Source organism: Gadus morhua, chromosome 18, assembly GCF_902167405.1.
Source record: "Gadus morhua chromosome 18, gadMor3.0, whole genome shotgun sequence".
In the NCBI taxonomy this organism is placed as follows: domain Eukaryota; kingdom Metazoa; phylum Chordata; class Actinopteri; order Gadiformes; family Gadidae; genus Gadus; species Gadus morhua.
Window position 1 is genome coordinate 1,655,856 of NC_044065.1, and position 17,597 is coordinate 1,673,452.

The 17,597-nt window shown below is 46.4% G+C and overlaps 3 protein-coding genes across 5 annotated transcripts in view; all 3 read right to left on the reverse strand.

Annotated features, from left to right (window-relative positions):
• Nucleotides 1-2,796, reverse strand: part of dnaaf3l (dynein axonemal assembly factor 3 like) — a 7,603-nt gene extending 4,807 nt beyond the window's left edge. Inside the window, exons 1-6 of one of the 2 annotated variants that reach the window (XM_030340975.1) lie at nucleotides 2,700-2,796; nucleotides 2,178-2,265; nucleotides 1,705-1,811; nucleotides 1,536-1,629; nucleotides 1,106-1,260; nucleotides 522-707 (exon numbers count right to left, since the gene is read on the reverse strand). In XM_030340975.1, coding sequence (XP_030196835.1) covers nucleotides 522-707; nucleotides 1,106-1,260; nucleotides 1,536-1,629; nucleotides 1,705-1,811; nucleotides 2,178-2,259 — 624 coding nt within the window. In that variant the 5' untranslated portion in view covers nucleotides 2,260-2,265; nucleotides 2,700-2,796. Of the gene's footprint in view, nucleotides 1-521; nucleotides 708-1,105; nucleotides 1,261-1,535; nucleotides 1,630-1,704; nucleotides 1,812-2,158; nucleotides 2,266-2,699 lie in introns of those variants that run through there. The other variant, XM_030340976.1, reaches the window with a different exon arrangement.
• A 531-nt stretch (nucleotides 2,797-3,327) lies between these two features.
• Nucleotides 3,328-9,139, reverse strand: LOC115531393 (synaptotagmin-1). Its single transcript, XM_030340634.1, has 9 exons — nucleotides 9,032-9,139; nucleotides 7,015-7,241; nucleotides 6,041-6,216; nucleotides 5,834-5,932; nucleotides 5,400-5,567; nucleotides 5,053-5,220; nucleotides 4,591-4,708; nucleotides 4,154-4,287; nucleotides 3,328-4,046 (listed from the first exon to the last, which is right to left on the reverse strand). Exons 2-9 carry the CDS (start codon nucleotides 7,232-7,234, stop codon nucleotides 3,837-3,839), a joined length of 1,293 nt encoding a protein of 430 aa, XP_030196494.1. The 5' UTR covers nucleotides 7,235-7,241; nucleotides 9,032-9,139; the 3' UTR covers nucleotides 3,328-3,836.
• Nucleotides 9,140-10,727: 1,588 nt separating this feature from the next.
• Nucleotides 10,728-13,203, reverse strand: zgc:56095 (ferritin). 2 transcript variants are annotated; one of them, XM_030340635.1, is made up of 5 exons: nucleotides 13,046-13,203; nucleotides 12,356-12,459; nucleotides 11,981-12,127; nucleotides 11,560-11,685; nucleotides 10,728-11,417 (listed from the first exon to the last, which is right to left on the reverse strand). In XM_030340635.1, exons 2-5 carry the CDS (start codon nucleotides 12,455-12,457, stop codon nucleotides 11,268-11,270), a joined length of 525 nt encoding a protein of 174 aa, XP_030196495.1. In that variant the 5' UTR covers nucleotides 12,458-12,459; nucleotides 13,046-13,203; the 3' UTR covers nucleotides 10,728-11,267. The 2 variants fall into 2 exon arrangements, with proteins under 2 accessions (XP_030196495.1, XP_030196496.1); XM_030340636.1 differs by lacking the exon at nucleotides 13,046-13,203 and adding an exon at nucleotides 12,565-12,835.
• Nucleotides 13,204-17,597: the final 4,394 nt, after the last annotated feature.

The following is a 17,597-nucleotide window of genomic DNA, read 5'->3' on the forward strand; positions in this document are numbered from 1 at the left end:
TACTCCTCGTTGGTGTAGCTTCATGGTCAGGTCAGTATGTCGTAGTGAGGTCAGAGGTGGTTCAGTGTGGTCCCTACTCCTCGTTGGTGGAGCTTCATGGCCAGGTCAGTATGTCGTAGTGAGGTCAGAGGTGGTTCAGTGTGGTCCCTACTCCTCGTTGGTGGAGCTTCATGGCCAGGTCAGTATGTCTTAGTGAGGTCAGAGGTGGTCCAGTGTGGTCCCTACTCCTCGTTGGTGGAGCTTCATGGCCAGGTCAGTATGTCTTAATGAGGTCAGAGGTGGTTCAGTGTGGTCCCTACTCCTCGTTGGTGGAGCTTCATGGCCAGGTCAGTATGTCTTAGTGAGGTCAGAGGTGGTTCAGTGTGGTCCCTACTCCTCGTTGGTGGAGCTTCATGGCCAGGTCAGTATGTCTTAGTGAGGTCAGAGGTGGTTCAGTGTGGTCCCTACTCCTCGTTGGTGGAGCTTCATGGCCAGGTCAGTATGTCTTAGTGAGGTCAGAGGTGGTTCAGTGTGGTCCCTACTCCTCGTTGGTGGAGCTTCATGGCCAGGTCCCAGTCGAAGCAGCCCCTCCTGGCGTCGTACCTCGTCCCCAGGTGCTGGCGGACACGGGCGTCCCAGGCCCGGGTGATCGATACAGAACCAGAACCCTCGGTACATGGCTTGGCCCACGTCCTGAAGATACGCACCAGCTCATCACGCTCCCGGAACTGAGGAGAAAGGGCCTCCATCACACACCATGCATGTTTCCTCTGGCGGTTTCAGAGTTTGGTTTTTCTGTCAAACGTAACGGAGGTTGTCTTCTGATAAGAGGTGAATGTTTCAGACGGGGGCAGCGTTTGCAACGGTCCACTTGTGTACTCCAGAGTGCAGTATTCAAGGTGTCGCCCTTTGTCAAACTGTACAGTATAAACCTGGATCCCTTAATAGGTCACTAACTTTTTCCCCAATAGTGAACCATAAAATATATGTACAGCCGATGCAGATGCTTCCGCACTACATCCCATCATGCCTAGCTGTTTTCATTGTCATCAGATTCATCCAATATATATGTTGGGCACACGCCGGTTTGTTTGGAGCGTGGCCAGGGCCAGGGTGCAGCACCCACCTTGAGCAGCGACGTGTCGAGGCATGGGTGGGGCTCCGCCTCCTGGCCGACCGTGACGTAGTCAACGAGACGCGCCGCTGCCTCCCTCAGCGCGTCCCCCGTCTCACTGCGTAGCTCGCTGTTCCCCAACACTTCCAGAAACGTCTCCGCCTTCTCTGAGACAAAGAAACACACAGACCCCACTTCACCACCTCGACAGGCTTTAGGTTTATAGCCAAGACAACATCGGACGATTAAAGGTTACAAAAGTCAGTTTTTTATTTGTCACATACTCATACAGGAGGACGTGCAGTGAGTCATACTCTCTAACCCTGTATTTCTGGGCTTAAATTCTGCGTGTATATCTGTGTATTTCCATGCAAAAAAAGACTGAGGGCACGGGAATTGGGGATCCTCAGAGGTGTTAATCAGTGTATCCATGGCCACCCACTGTGGACGCTAGCGCTCTCCTCAGGAGCGAGGGAGAGGGAGAGGAGCAGGAGTTGACGGGCGATCACCTCCATGCTGTTCTCGATCACCCATACCTAGATAGAGAACAGGACGTTAGACATGCTATGGCTAGGAGTGCCACTGAAACCGTTGAGCCGACTGAGACTCACGTGAAGGCTGTCTGTGTCCTCTAACCCCGCGAAGGTCTTCAGGATGTGTCGTGGATCGCTGCTCCCAACCAGTAACACATTAAGCTCCCCTTGCTGCTTTACGGGTCCTAAGGAAAAACGAGGGACACGTTACACACATCTAATGCTAGACATGATGAAGACGTGACATGATGCTGTGATTAAAGGTGACATATCATGCCACCAGCTGTGAGTGTGATTAGCTGCTACAAGCAAATATCAGCTTGTAACAGCTACAGAAAATCAGCCTCTTCTGACATCACAAGTGGGCGTGTCCAAGATGTATGACGGAAGACGAGCGACGTTTGCTACAGACCACTGGGCGGGCCGGTAGACAGATCTATCCAGCACACATCTAGGTTGACTCGCCCACTTGTGGTGTCAGGAGAGGCAGATTTTCAAAACGGCTTGTGATGCCTTATCAGTTATATGTCACCTTTAAAAGAGTCGCCCACCTGTCGCCGTTAGGTCCCGCGCGGGGCTGAATCCCCACCAGGTGACGCTGCCCGCGCCCTCCACACAGCGCGCGCTGCTCATCCTCGTCTTCAGACCGGACAAAGACGGTCAGTGAACAAACATTACTAACTCCTGCGCTACATTATATGAATAACGTTACATTAATAACATTATTATCTATCTTAACATTATACTAGCCTCGGATTTAGACGACATTACGTTAGGCTACATGATGAAAAACCAAAGTAAATACGGCTTACCACAGCGCAGGTAAGTTAAGGGTTCCTTAAACTTTGTGCACTTCATGTGAATATAATTTGTGTAAGTTTAATTGTAGCTCCATTATGTTGGGTCTTCTTGTCAAATAGTGTAATCTAAGGCAGTCCAACACCCGCTTATCGTTTAGACACAATTCACAGTAAGAGTTAATATCGGTCCACATGTTTATGCAAGCTCCAGCTGAGTGAATGCCTCGCTTTAAAGCTTTAAAGACGGTAAAACCAGTATTAAGACAAACTTACCCTCGGAGTCCAGACTAAACGATGATGAACCGTTGATAACGAAACGACATCGACGCCTCGACACACGAGTGAGGGTACTCTAAAGTTAGTGCTGGTTGCTAAGCGACAGCGGGAAGGAGGATAAATGTCGCCCCCGAGCGGTGGGACAGAGAAAGACACCAGGAGAGGCGGGTCAATGGTTTTATTGGTTTATGAAGCATACAACATCTTTTAAGGTCATTGTAACATCTACGCACTGTATTAGTACATCAGAGAGCATACCATTCAAAGTACAAATAGATACTTGATAAACACGATTCAATACAGAGAACAAACGTATTAGAATGAGTTGGAAATGGAATACAACTGTTACTGCGATGTCAGGGTACAACAGATACATTTTTACAGATATCACTTTCCAGTTAAACATTCAGAACTTTACGGCAGATAATTATCACACACACACACACACACACACACACACACACACACACACACACACACACACACACACACACACACACACACACACACACACACACACACACACACACACACACACTCATGGCGCACGCACACCTACACACACACACCTGCACACCTACACGCATGCACACACACACACACACACACACACACACACACACACACACACACACACACACACACACACACACACACACACACACACACACACACACACACACACACACTTAAACAAACTAAAATAGAATAAAACAGAATATGGCAACAGAACATGTAAACACGGAAGACAGGACTAGGGTGGTTGTAAAATGCCATAATTAACAGAAATTATACTGATGCTCATCATAGAGTAATGATGATCTGAACACAAAAACATGTATTTTATGTTACTTTAGGTAAGATTTAAGAGCTCTTAATTTGAGTGCAATTTCTCAGAAATACCAAAACCTTCCATCAGATTTGTGTGAAGTGCTCCGTCAGAAAATCTCTCCTGGTTGACTGCGTGGCGGCCTCTCGACGAGATAATTGAGACTTAGACCTTTCAATCACATGCGCCAGTGAATGGCCGATCCACTTCAACATTTGGGAGTTAAAAATTCTCTTTCGGAATTACGACTCTCTTTGCAACTCATAAATCTTACCCACAACATGTTTAAACAACAAACACTACTGCTAGCGGGGTTTAGCCTTCAGCGCTGCCTCCACCTCCTCCTCTGGCAGCAGCGTGTGCCACTGCGCTACGGGGCGGCGCGGGTTCGCTAGCATCTCGGACCAGTGGCGGAGTCCCACACCAGTCGCCCCGTAGCCCATGAAGCTCTTGCCGATGGGGTCGTTGCTGCCTAGCTTGTCGTAATCAAACACGGTGATCACCACCTGCACTTTCTGGATGTGGAGCAAAACGGGTTGGTCAAATCCAGGGTACTTTATTATTCCGGAGGAGAACTAAGTAGTAGAGTAGGGTTTGTCAATGACGAGGTTACTGGTCTCACCTGGATCTGCTCGAAGGGAACATCAAAGCTGAAGCTCTCGTTGAAGTAGGGGTTCAGGGTGTTCTTCTTCACCGTTGTCTTCTTCTTCTTGATCCTCTTCCCGTTCTGCTGAAGGACAATCTTCACGAAGGGGTCTGAGGAGAAAACGAGTTGTTAACGTGCTGTTTCTGTTCACCCTGTCATCACCACCCTGTCATCCCCACCTTTCTGTCATCCCCAGAATTTCACCCTGTCATCCTCTCCCTGCGGTCGTCATTGCAATTTCACCCTGCCATAACCACACTGTCATAACCATTCTGTCATCACCGGCCAATCATCCCCAGAGTTTCACCCTGTCATCACCAGAGTCTCTGCCTGTCTCCCCCACCCTGTCACCAATGTAGCCGTGAAGCCCTCTGTCTTTCAGTGATGAACGATGGTCGTAGTGCATGGATGACCTGATAGTCCTCCCACGTCCATCTTCTTCAGGTTCTTGGCCTCCATGATGTTGACGGTCAGTTTCCCGGCAGTGGGAACGTATCGCAGAGAGATGCAGATGTCTCCCAGCAGCTCTTGCTAACAAAACAGAAGAAGGCATGAAATGATTTCTGTCATTGACTCTGCGGCCCTGGAGAAGCTCTTACTCTGTAAGAGTAATGTGGCCCCCGGTCGATGAAGGGATCTGTAATGCTACACCCATCACTAGGAACTAGGAACTTGTTCCTACAGGACTTACCTAACTTTACGCATGTAGGTACTAATGTTAACTTACTAACTAACTAAATTGTTTGGCTACTTTGGCAAGCATCAACATTTTCCTTGTTTCAGTTTCAAGGCACAGTTACTGGTTTCGTGGTTGCTTTGGCGGCTTCTGAAATACGTGATCTAGATTTAGAGGAACAGGGGATGATGAACCGTACCTCCTCCTTCTCTCCACTCTCCACGTCTCTCCAGGTCTGCAGGGGCTGACCCAGGTCCACACTGTTCATGGGGATCTTGATCTCCCCGATGATGTCATGTTTGGAAAAGCGGTCGAAGTCAAACACCTGCAGAACCAGGGTCTTCCCTCCAAGCTCTGCGTACGGGATCTAGAAGAGGGAACCGTCATCACTACCAGCAGCAGTAAGACTTTATCTATACCAGCAAAAATATGCACAGTGACACTATAAATATCTACACATAAATTCTGCAGTAAAGTCTGTAATAACGGCAGTCAAACATCGGCAGTATCGTCTCTTGTAACGTCTGTGGGAACGTCTGGAGGCACCTTGAAGATGAAGGTCTCGTTGAAGACTGGACACAGGTTCTTGCGCTGGACCTTGGTTTCAAACTTCTTCTTTTTGTCTGGTAACAGGAAAACCTTGACATAGGGGTCTGACGTCCCCCCCATATCCATAGCGGCCAGGTCCTGGGCCTGAAGTATCCCCACGATGAGCTGAGGACAGGAGACGCAAACATATGACCGGGAGGTGAGGATCACGGGAGGTGATGTTCAAGTAAATAAACATGTTTTTGTAATTGTTTATTTGCGTTTTTAAAACTACTACTACTACTACTACTGTTACAAATGTACAAATCTGTAACATCCATAGATCTAAAGACAAATAGTCGATGGAGCCGATGGGACTAGCATGCCTTGTTTAGACAAAGAGATGGCGGAAAGGACTTCTCGTGATGTCCCTGGACATAGCAGTGTCCTACCTGTGCGTCTGTGAAGTTGTAGTCCAGGGAGAACTCCAGTCTACCCAGCTTCTCCTGCTCTTTCTCCTCCTCCCCTCCCTCCTTCTTGTCCTCCCCCTCCTGTGAGAAACCAAACAGGGGATTAGATTAGAGGAAATGTGTGAGGAAGATGTTAGGTTTGTAGAAAAAGGGCAGGTAGGACATTGTAGGGCGCTATGGTCTCTCTACCTTCTCCCCTCCCTCTCCATCTCCTTCCTTGGCCTTCCGTCTCCGTCCACCCTTGGAAACTCTCTCCTTCTTGGGCTTCTTCTTCTTGGCAAAGCACTTCTTGAAGACACAGAAGATGCAGCAGGCCACCAGCAGTATCACCACCACCACGATGGCCCCCACCGCCCACATGGGCACTGTAACAACAGGAGACCATCAGAACTGAATCAACACAGAGACCATCATCACTGTATAAAGTCTGACACCATTCAGTGATCATTGGCCTATGTTCCCCAGGTCACACCTGGGGTGTGACCTGGGGAACATAGGCCCATGATCACTGACTAGATAGAGACCCTCAGCACTATAATAACCGGAGACTATCAACACTGAGACATCACCACTGTAACAAGGTATAGACATTTTACATTGTAACACGATCGACACTATTGTAAAAAGATGGAGACCCTCCACGCTGCAACATAACACTGTAACAAGATAGACACCATCACCACTTTAACAAGATATAGACTGTTAAAACTGTTGCAACACATGGACCACAGATCTCTGGCAGGTTCATCTAAAAGCCACCAGGTGGCACAACCGAGGAAACACCAACACAATACCAACAGCACATACAGTATAGGGTGGATGCTGGCTTCAGCTCGAAGCTGTCTGTTCTATCATGATAAGGTATTGTTGGCCTTATCATGACGAATGCCTCTCTTCTGTTATCATGTCTTCGTTAGATAACCTTTTGCTACTCATTGCTATACTCTAGTCATTTGGCAGAAGCTTTGTTCCGATGTGGTTTTTAGAATACATGTTATTAAGGAGCAGTCTACTTCTTGCTTAAAGGTAGAGTCGACGTGTCAAACACCATAATCACTACTCCACTACCCTGCCCTTATAAATGTTACCAGGAAGACTTGAGCTGGTCTAACTGTGCATTTTGTGCAGTCCAACACCATGACAGCATCTGAGAGTAGACCTACTTGGCAGGTGGGTGATTTCGTTGAGGAACTTGTCCTTCATGTGTTTGTAGTCATGGTGGTGTTCTGGGTTGTGTTCTGGGTTGTGTTCTGGGTGGTCTGGATGGTGTTCTGGATGGTGTTCTGAGTGCTCGTGCTTGGTGGGCTCTGGTCCTTCCTCTGATTCTGGTTCAGAGGGTTCTGCAGCCCTTCGAGGCCGGGTTCCGATGCTGAGCAGCCTCATCCTGTAGCTGGGACACAACACACACACTGAGTTAGACCGGTGGAGGGACAACACACACACTGAGTTAGACCGGTGGAGGGACAACACACACACTGAGTTAGACCGGTGGAGGGACAACACACACACTGAGTTAGACAACACACACACTGAGTTAGACCGGTGGAGGGACAACACACACACTGAGTCAGACCGGTGGAGGGACAACACACACACTGAGTTAGACCGGTGGAGGGGACGCACAACTTCATGAAAATAAAAACCTTGTCTGACTACATGTCTACTGACTACTGACTACTATGTATTACTACTAGTACTACATCTAAGACTACGATATATATAAATATATTTATAGTATTTAATGTGTGTGTGTGTGTGTGTGTGTGTGTGTGTGTGTGTGTGTGTGTGTGTGTGTGTGTTTGTATTTGTGTGTGCGTGTGTAATCCAGTAGTCCAGGCTCCATGCCAGATGCTCAACATGGCCGACCTTAATCCCTCTGTTGCTCTGTCACATCAAGCATCGCTCTCTCTCCCTCTCTCTCTCTGTCTACCTGCTTCTCCCTCTCTCTCTCTCCCACTCTGTCTACCTGCTTCTCTCTCTCTGGATCCCACTCTGTCTACCTGCCCCCCTCGCTCGCTCGCTCTCTCTCTCTCTCTCTCTCTCTCTCTCTCTCTCTCTCTCTCTCTCTCTCTCTCTCTCTCTCTCTCTCTCTCTCTCTCTCTCTCTCTCTCTCTCCCTCCCTCTCTCTCTCTCTCCCTCTCTCTTTCTCCCTCTCTCTCTCTCTCTAACTGGATTAGGCACTAGGCCCTAGGGTCTTTTATGGCTCATCCAAAATGAGTCCCTCAGAGTTTTGATGTCCTGTCTGTGTGTCCAGCTCTCTACCAGTCTGTTGACTGTCTGTCTGTTACTGTCTTTAGATGGCAGTGATAATGATGGTTGTGGTGGCGATGATGATGATGATGATGATGGGGATGTTGATGATGATGTTGATGGTGGTGAGGGGGATGACATTTCCTTAAGAGTCTCAAACAGAGCTGTCAAAAAGGTAAAAATACAGTTTCTCTCATTGCCCTTATGTGAAGCAGTGAACATACATTTTACACACATACTGTAGGTTTTATTGTTACTCCAATCTACCAAGATATAGTCATTGCATCTGCAGAGTCTTGCATCTCACACAGGATGGTACAGCTAGTGGACTGTGGACTATATAGCTGACTATAGTTTCTTTATAGCCAACTTAAGGTGGACTCTAGCGGCTTTAAGGACTCTGCAGCTGTTCGATAGCGTAATATAATCAGATACAGAGCAGCTAAAAGCCCAGCTATATTCATCCATAGTTGTCTACAGAGCAGTTACAAGTCCAAACATATTCAGCTGATGCTGGCTATAGAGCAGGTAAAAGTCCAGAAGTATTCGGCTGCAGTTGGCTATGCAATATAAAAGTCCAGCTATTGTCAGCTATATTCTATATGCTATCCTTGGCAATAGAGCAGCTATAGCTGGTTGACGATGTAATGCAAAGCTGATTGAAATGGGGGATTATCAAACGATTCCACTCCTGTTTGTTTTCTGTCCTATTTTGTCTACAAACAATGCTGAGCGTGGATTATACAATTAATATACAATATATAATAGATACATAGCTCAAAACTCTCATAGAGCAGATATTTTAGCACATTACGTGACTTTTAAAAACTAAAACCCCACTTTATGATCCATGTCATGATCTAGCTGAAGGAAAAGTGTGGATCCCCAAGAGAACCACTAAAGTATCGAACTCTGTTTGAGTTGACTCACCTGTGCAAGAGTCCAGTGGTTTCCTGTAGAACCTGCTCCTCACCACTCACTCACACTCCACCTGACCAACTGTACTGACACACACTCAGCCTCCCAGCATCACACACACACACACACACACACACACACACACACACACACACACACACACACACACACTGTGCCACTAATCTCGTAATCCCCCCTCCCCCCCCTCCTTTCAGCCCAACACATGTGTTGGGCTGAACATCTGGGTCCTCTAAGAATATATACTGTTGCTGATCATAAGGACTGATTCAGATCAGCCGCATTGATCGGGGAGATGGAGGTTGTCGTGTTGAAATGAGACGGTGTTGTCAACACGACGGTCCCCCATTAGGACCCACCGATCAGACCAGCCCTCCTCCTTCTCCTCTAATCCCTACAGCCTACGCATCCCCTGGCTTAACATGGAGCCGGACCCAATGCTAAGCCAGGGGATGCTAGCATGGTGTCCTGGTCCATGCTAAGCTAGGGATGCTAGCATGGTGTCCTGGTCCATGCTAAGCCAGGGGATGCTAGCATGGTGTCCTGGTCCATGCTAAGCCAGGGGATGCTAGCATGGTGTCCTGGTCCATGCTAAGCTAAGGGATGCTAGCATGGTGTCCTGGTCCATGCTAAGCCAGGGGATGCTAGCATGGTGTCGTGGTCCATGCTAAGCTAAGGGATGCTAGCATGGTGTCCTGGTCCATGCTAAGCCAGGGGATGCTAGCATGGTGTCCTGGTCCATGCTAAGCTAAGGGATGCTAGCATGGTGTCCTGGTCCATTCTAAGCCAGGGGATGCTAGCATGGTGTCCTGGTCCATGCTAAGCTAAGGGATGCTAGCATGGTGTCCTGGTCCATGCTAAGCTAGGGGATGCTAGCATGGTGTCCTGGTCGGGAGCGTACGTTCCCCGGGTCCTATGTTCCCCGCTTTGTATATGAGCGGGGAACATAGGACTCTGAGCAAATCTTTCTTTCGTAGGATGGTAGGCGCAAGTACCGCCTAGTTGCCTCTGATTCGCCTTTGGTTAGAATGGCTCTCCTCCGATTGGTTAGGGTTAGGATTAAGGTTAACCCTCACCCTAACCCTAAACTGACCCCAACCCTTTGCACCCGGGGAACATAGGGATGACCCCTCCTGGTCCATGCTAAGCTAGGGGATGCTTGCATGTTGACCTGGTCCTTGCTTGACCAGGGGATGCTAGCATGGACCTGGACCACATGCTAGCGTCCCCTGGCTTAGCATGGGGTGGTCCTGACTCCTGGTCCATGCCAGGCCAGGGGACCAGGATCCCCCCCATGCAAGACAGGGTCTCGATCCCCCTCTACTGCTGAACCTTCCATATAAGGTAGGGTCGTGTACTTGATATGGTAATGCGTATTTGCATAAAGGTACAGCATGTTTTGCTGGCGAGTCCCAGAACTTGTAATAACGCTGACGGAGCACCCTGCGGAGCCTATATGTAACACACACTAAGTGGCAGGCTGGGTGCTTTCAACCACAGGAGTTAAAGATTACAGCCCAGACAGACAGTGAGTCAGCAACTTCTAGACTCAAAGTCCCACCGTGACCTGATGTACAGTAGAACCTCTTATCACTGATGTTCTGTGTGTGGACACTAGATTGTAGAATTTACACTGACACACACACACACCCACTGACACACACACTAAAATAAGGGACACAGAGACATGTTTAAGAATGTAATCCAAAATTATTCTGATTTTATTGCTTGTTAAGGGAGATCTAACCATGCTGGTGTACTTGATCGGACAGCATGTCCATTGGAAAATACAGACTCGAGAGATCATTTAGTTCATTATCCAGATTTCTGTTGCAACTTGCTGCCACAGAGACGGGCTGAGGTTGTCGTGTTCGTCATGGTAACAGATGGGGTTGGGAGTGGGGGGGGGGGGGGGGGTTGACGCTCAGGTTGTGGTTGTCATAGTAAAATCAGGATGGGGAGGGGGACACCTGAAGTGTGAGGTTATAGTTGTCATAGTAACGGAGAGGAAGGAGGAACATGATGTGGTTGTCATAGTAACAGAGAAGGAGGGGGGGGGGGGAGCATGATAGTGACAGGAGTGCGGGGATAAGGGGCGACAGGGTGAGGTTGGTATAGTAACGGAAGGCGGGGGGAGGGGGAACATGAGGTTGTGGTTGTCATAGTAACGGAGGAGGAGGCGGTTCGGGGGGAAACATGGTGGTGGTCAAGATGGCGGCCGGCCGGCCCCCTACAGGGTGTGTTTGTCGAACAGGTACTCGCCCATCCCCGCCTGTGCCTCGGTGGCGCAGAGACGCCCCAGGCTCCCCATGTAGTCGCCCAGCTGCTTAATGACCACATGGCTGTCGGCCAGGAAGTGAGTCTCCAGGAAGTCGCACAGCTGCACAGAAGGGTGGGGGTGGGGGTGGGGGCAGACGACACATCATGAGACGCACTCAGGGAGAGGATTATGTGCGCCGATGCCACACATTACACAACATAAGTGTGACAACATATTTGAGCGCTGCAGCAGCATCACGTACGTGTGGGTCTTTGTGTCCGTCAGCCCGGCGGTGGAGGTCCAGAACGCGGCTGTTCAGGGTCTTCTGGTAGTCCAGGGAGAAGGTCAGGGCATCCAGACCCCCCTTCCACTCCTCTCTGATGGGCTTCTACAACGCACACATGCACACACACTCTGGTGTAACGCACCTCTAGCAAAACAAACACCACCGAACACCACGCACAGAATCTACGCAACATGGTTACACAACACCCTGTTGAATAACTGTTTAAATTAACTCAACCGTCCTGTTATTTAGTGAATATTGTCTAGTGCACACATACACATGATAGTATAACATGTTCAATTTGACAGCATGTAAACATGTGTTGAAAAGCATGTGGACAACATAAACTCAGAAATGTGTGTAGATGTAATCTGTTCTCCTGCCGGTGGGGACTCACAGCGATGCTCTGCAGAACCACTCGCCCCCCCCTCATGTTCTGGTACTGGAGGAGTTGCTCCGCCTGCTCCTGCTCCTTAGTGGCCCGCTCCATGAAGTACTGGGAGAACTTCGGCAAGGCTACGTCGTCACGGTCAAAATACATACCCTGCACACACACAGACAACATATACACTTGTATAAAATATTATTAAAAAAACCACACATATGTATATCATACCATCTCACACACAGACGCATGTATATATTACACACAACACACTTTTATGTATATAATACAAACATGTGCAACACACACATTCATATACATACATTTATATATTACCATAACACACAGACAAACCTCTATCTTAAGACTAGTGGTCAGAGATCATACCAGGGCCAGGTAAGTGTACGACGCGGCCAGCTTGACATTGACCAGCTTGTTGAGGTCCGCTTCGGTCTCCAAATGATAGTTCTGTTTCACCGCGGAATGCATCGCTAAGAGACAAAAACACCATCAATACTAGTGTAACTTGGATACACTAAATCCCCGAATGAATACTGTTACACGAAATAATGCTCAATAACTATATTTACACTTACCTTCCACACTTAATATCGCTATAATGTTATATTGAATAATTTAAATAAAAGTACGTTTTCCGTAGAATACCTTCCGTTCAGTAGGAGGAGTAGGAGTTATGCAAAATATATATAGTTTTAGTCCAGCGGAGGCGAAGAGGAGAGCAAGGCTTCTGTCTGCGCACAGACTCTTATAGGTGAATATCTAGGGATAATGACCACCTTAAGTGATTTAATGACTACCTGTGCATAAGGAGCACCTATAGTGTTAATAAGTAGCCAGCGTGCGTCCTGCTGCGGTGACCAGGTTCTACACACGCAGCTGACTGCAACCATAATATGACCAGCTTCAAACTACTAACCACTCATATTTAATTGACCTCACCTTACACACACCGCTTTGGTCCTCCTTACTGTTTACATTTGTACTCAATGTACTTACACTAACACTCGTCCCCTGAAACATCAACCAAAATATTTAGGAATTGAAAGTAGGACTTACCACAGTATTGTCTGATCCGCTTAACTAGGAAAACGTGGTTGCATCAGTTTGGTTTGTTCTGTTTGCTGTGTTTGTGAGGCAGAGGGCGATGTTTGTTTAGGACAGCTTAAATGTTGGAGCTAACGGGGCTTGCAGCTTTTATGTGCTCAGCGGAGGTATAGCGCCGCCTGCTGGAGCGGAGACGAGTAGACAAGACTAGTTTATTTACTTATCACAGAACTTCTACTACACGGATCCTACGGAGATCAGAACCCAAAAATAAAACGGGCGGAGTTACGCATTGTTCCCTTTTTCGTTACCAGTTAATATTCCATCGTAAAAATAAATTTGCGTGGAGTGGATTACGCTTTCAGAAATGTATTTATACAGTTGCCAGCTGCCTACACTAAATATTCAAGACAATTTCTTCAACAACCTAATGCCATTCAAAGTTCCTTACAGAAACAGCAGGATAGTTTTTCAACACATTATAGAAAAAAATTATAGACAATCTTCTAAAGAGCAATCTTAAATGACAAACGTTGGAATTAGTAGCATATAATAACACGTGTATTTAAATTGGTTTAAGACACAACTGATGACATGAAAATAAGTGAGAGAAGTTAACTAATTAATGACACATTTTTTGTTGTTGTTGCTAAAGTGTATGAAGGCATCAGAAATGTTGTACTTAGTTATGGTAAATATAATCAGAAATGTTTTACTTAGTTATGGTAAATATTAATTTAATTATAAATTAAATGCATTTATTAGTCCTAATAAATATCTTCTCATTTCTGAATTTTAATGTCTATCAGTTATGATCAATAAACAATAAATATTAACTTTTTAGGTCGTAGTGCGATTTAAATAACCTTGTTAAGGCCGGCTGGGATCAATGATTAATGTCCACAGCGACCTGTCTCTCAGTAAACACACATTCCACTGTCACTGCTTTATGACTCTCCGTTCCTCCAGTCAATCTCTGGGTAGAGCAGTGAAACCAGCGGGATGATCTGCAAATGCTGTCTGTTGTCATGGGTGTCTGTCAGCTAGGTTCCTCTATTTACCACACTAGCAGGCCAAGGGACCGCAACTTGCCGAGGCCATAGCTTGTGGCTAGTGGATTTGTGTGTGTGTCTGCCATTTTCAATATGTAATTGACCTCCCCTTCACACACCGCTTTGCTCCTCCTTACTGTATACATTTTACTCCACGTTTACTAATACTTGTCCCCTGAAACATGAACCGGAGATATGTGGGATTTTAAAGTGTGACTTATATTATTATATTGTCTGTTTCCCAGTGCATAATCTGGATTTCCTTGGTTTCCCTTTAAAGTTAAATTGTTACTTTAAGGTTCTCCATAGATAGGCCTTGCATATAATTTGAATCCCCTCGATTTCCAAGGCCCCAACATTCTAGGTTAAGTTATAGTCTGATTGCAAATTATCTCAAATTTGGGTGAACGGGGATCTCACTTTGTTTTACTTTGAATTAGTTTTGACCAATCATATTGCTGGAGGCGGCGATATGTTAGCGCGTTATTTACAAAGTTAACTGAAGAGTGTATTTAAAGGTTTCCCATCAACACTGTGTAGACTGGCCACTCTGCAAACACATCAATTGTAAATCCCTTTCTGAATGCTCCGTCCACTCCTGGGTTTTATGAAATAGAATATCGTAGTGGGAACAAACAGGAAACGAGGCTAACTCGTTTCGCAGTTTTTTGTTTCCAGCCCAGGCACTATTGTGACCCCCCCCCCTCCCCCACACACACACACGTACACATGTACAGAAGTTCTGCTATAATACAAGGCAATATATGCGTATAAAAGGGATCGGTTTCTTTCTGATATTGCCCCTCAAATATATACATTTGTATATATATATATATATATATATATATATATATATTTATACAACGGGGGACCTAAATCCAGCGATCTGATTGGTTCCCAACTGTTGTATAATGAGCATATACATAACTGCTATGACGCCCGATCATTTTGTGAAGGTTTGCATATCACTCCACGCCTGGAAGTAGAAACAGTTACAAAGTAAAACATGTGTTGGATGATGGAGAGGGTGTAAATGTTGTTACTCCGGGAGTGATCAAGGCGATGGAGAGACTAACGAAAGCTTAGGCACACGGCGAGTGAACTGCTCCATCGGATAAATTGCCGGCGAACCGCTCTATCGGAGCCTTCTCTCGGAGGGACGCTAAAGTGTGTTGCATAGCGACCGTCGATGCATAACGGCAGCCAGGAGGGACTACTTTTTTGTATTCTTTAATTAAACGGCTATTTTGACTTTCTTGGTTTCTTTTTAAATGTAGTGTGTCTATGACTTTCGTTTCGCCATAATAGTAACCGTTGTATAAAAGCAATAGATCACTTCAGTCAGTGGCATGTGCTCATTATACCACTGTGAAGGGGGTCGCCGGCCCTCCGCTGCGCGTCGGGGCTGGACAACGCCCCTTAACCCTGCGTTCACACCAAAAGATGCAAAAAGTTGACGCGCGTCGTGATCCCATTCAAAGTGAATGTAGAGACGCGTTGCTGCTTTGCTGCCGAGAAAACGGGCAGCAAAACTTGATTTGCGGCACGTCAAAATCTGATTTGCGGCGCGGAGGGCGCGTTCACGTATTTTGCGGCGCGTCAAATGCTGCTCGAGTTGAAATATTTCAACTTTTGACGCGCCGCAAAACCTTTGACGCGCTGCAAAACTTTTGACGCTCCGCAAAACTTGATTTGCGGCGCGTCAAAACTTCGGCGGCAACGCGTTCGGGCAGCAAATGCATCTTTTGGTGTGAACGCAGGGTTACAGTGGTATAATGAGCACATACCACAGCCTGGCGTGATCTATTGCTTAAATATATATATATGTATATATGACGGTGGCGTCTCTTGCGGCAGCGGCGGCGGAAAAAACACTTTATTTCTGTTCAATAGTCTAGATAGAACTTTATCGATCACCTGTAGGAGAAATGTGTTAATGTTTGTCCCTATAAAACAATAATGGTAAAAAAATAAATACAAAACACGACGGTAACTCTTAAGTCAAACCGTCCAATCTGAAGGCTCTACTTAACCACGCCCCCTACTCACTTCCACCAATGTAAAGTGAACAGAACTGAGTAGGGGAGGGCGTAGCCTAACTAGTTTGTGAACGACCAAGAGAAACGCAACACAAATTCAATGTGAACATGTATGAGGCTTTAATAAAATCCCGGACGATTTTGAAATTCCGCAAAACATTGTCTCAAAAAGAGGGCATGTCCGGGCAAAAGAGGACGTATGGTTAGGCCTACCCTACGTACGGGAAACACTGTTTCTGCGTGAGAAATAAGTGTGGCGTGTGAGTGTGTGTTTGTGAGTGTTAGTTAGTGTGTGTGTGTGTCTGATCTTCTGGCTTCCATGAAAGAGAACCAAACTAATTCACACAATAGCCTTCATGCAAATCTAGCATTAAAGGTTAATTTAAGGAAGTTCTTTCCAGTCACGCTGAAAGTAGTTTGCTAAAGTAGACACTGCAAATTATTGCGCGCCTCCATACCACTCTAGATTCCCCCATCCCAACACAGATTTTTTCCTGTAGAAACCTATGGTGGAAGCCGATACGCCCTCTTAACTACAAAATGTTTGAGTCACTTCTATGGAAGTAAATCTGTGCCATCGGATTTTGAAAATAAAAAGCAATTGAACTCTAAGCAATGAATATTTATGCATTGTATTTGGATTTGAATTGAACTCCTATTCAGCTTTATTTTTCAATGTTAAAAATTCAAAATCAAAGATTCAACGTCAAAAACTTCAAGTGGGGACGTTGATTACGTTGGAATTCAAATCCAGATACGTTATTTCAATGCATAAATATTCCGTGCTTAGAATTCAATGGCTTTTTATTTTCAAAATCTGATGGCACAGATTTACCTCCATACACTTCTCCTTCGTCATGCTTAACTGATCATACCTCTCTCTCGTTGGTTACACAAATCTTACCATGGACACTTCCAGAACCCCTCTCAAATTTTAGCCAGCCAGACAATTCACGTCACAGTCACGTCTGTTAAAGGTTGGGTATGGAATTCTCTTTTTTGGCCATTTTTGCAAAATTTCTTGAAATCCTTATCATAACCCACTTACAGCCACTGAGTTAGAAGTACTGACAAGGCAATTAAACAAGTCAATCATCTGTGGAACGGGCAGGGCTCGTAAAACTCCAGCCAATGATTTCCAGACCCACCGAGTGGCATTGGACAGTAAGTACGTCAATCAAACGGTCGTACTGCACTCCCCCGCTCCTCGCGCGACCCCTTCGTGCACGTACTCAAAGCTCTTGACCCAGAGTAAGCTTCTGTTGTTATCCTGCGGTAGCTAGTAGCTACTGGAGCTAGCTAACTAGCTAATGGCTCCCTCTCGCGCATCTGTGTTCGCTCGTGCATGATTGCGCGTCCATGTACTTGGAATGGGTGGAGTCAGAGTCACCGTTGAAGGAGAGGGGGTAGGACCATTTGAGTTGTGTATTTTCAAAATCTGCTGGCTTTTCGCGAATCCCATACCAAACCTTT

What these genes read in the sequence shown, in the direction of transcription:
- LOC115531393 (XM_030340634.1), bottom strand. Translation starts at nt 7,234, where the DNA reads ATGAGGCTGCTCAGCATCGGAACCCGGCCTCGAAGGGCTGCAGAACCC. An exon ending in ATGGAGAGGGAGGGGAGAAG is followed by an intron (nt 5,933 to 6,040) that starts GTAGAGAGACCA and finishes GGTTTCTCACAG; the next exon opens with GAGGGGGAGGACAAGAAGGA. An exon ending in ACAACTTCACAGACGCACAG is followed by an intron (nt 5,568 to 5,833) that starts GTAGGACACTGC and finishes TCCTGTCCTCAG; the next exon opens with CTCATCGTGGGGATACTTCA.
- zgc:56095 (XM_030340635.1), bottom strand. Translation starts at nt 12,457, where the DNA reads ATGCATTCCGCGGTGAAACAGAACTATCATTTGGAGACCGAAGCGGAC. An exon ending in CGTACACTTACCTGGCCCTG is followed by an intron (nt 12,128 to 12,355) that starts GTATGATCTCTG and finishes GTGTGTGTGCAG; the next exon opens with GGTATGTATTTTGACCGTGA. An exon ending in TGGTTCTGCAGAGCATCGCT is followed by an intron (nt 11,686 to 11,980) that starts GTGAGTCCCCAC and finishes TGTGCGTTGTAG; the next exon opens with AAGCCCATCAGAGAGGAGTG.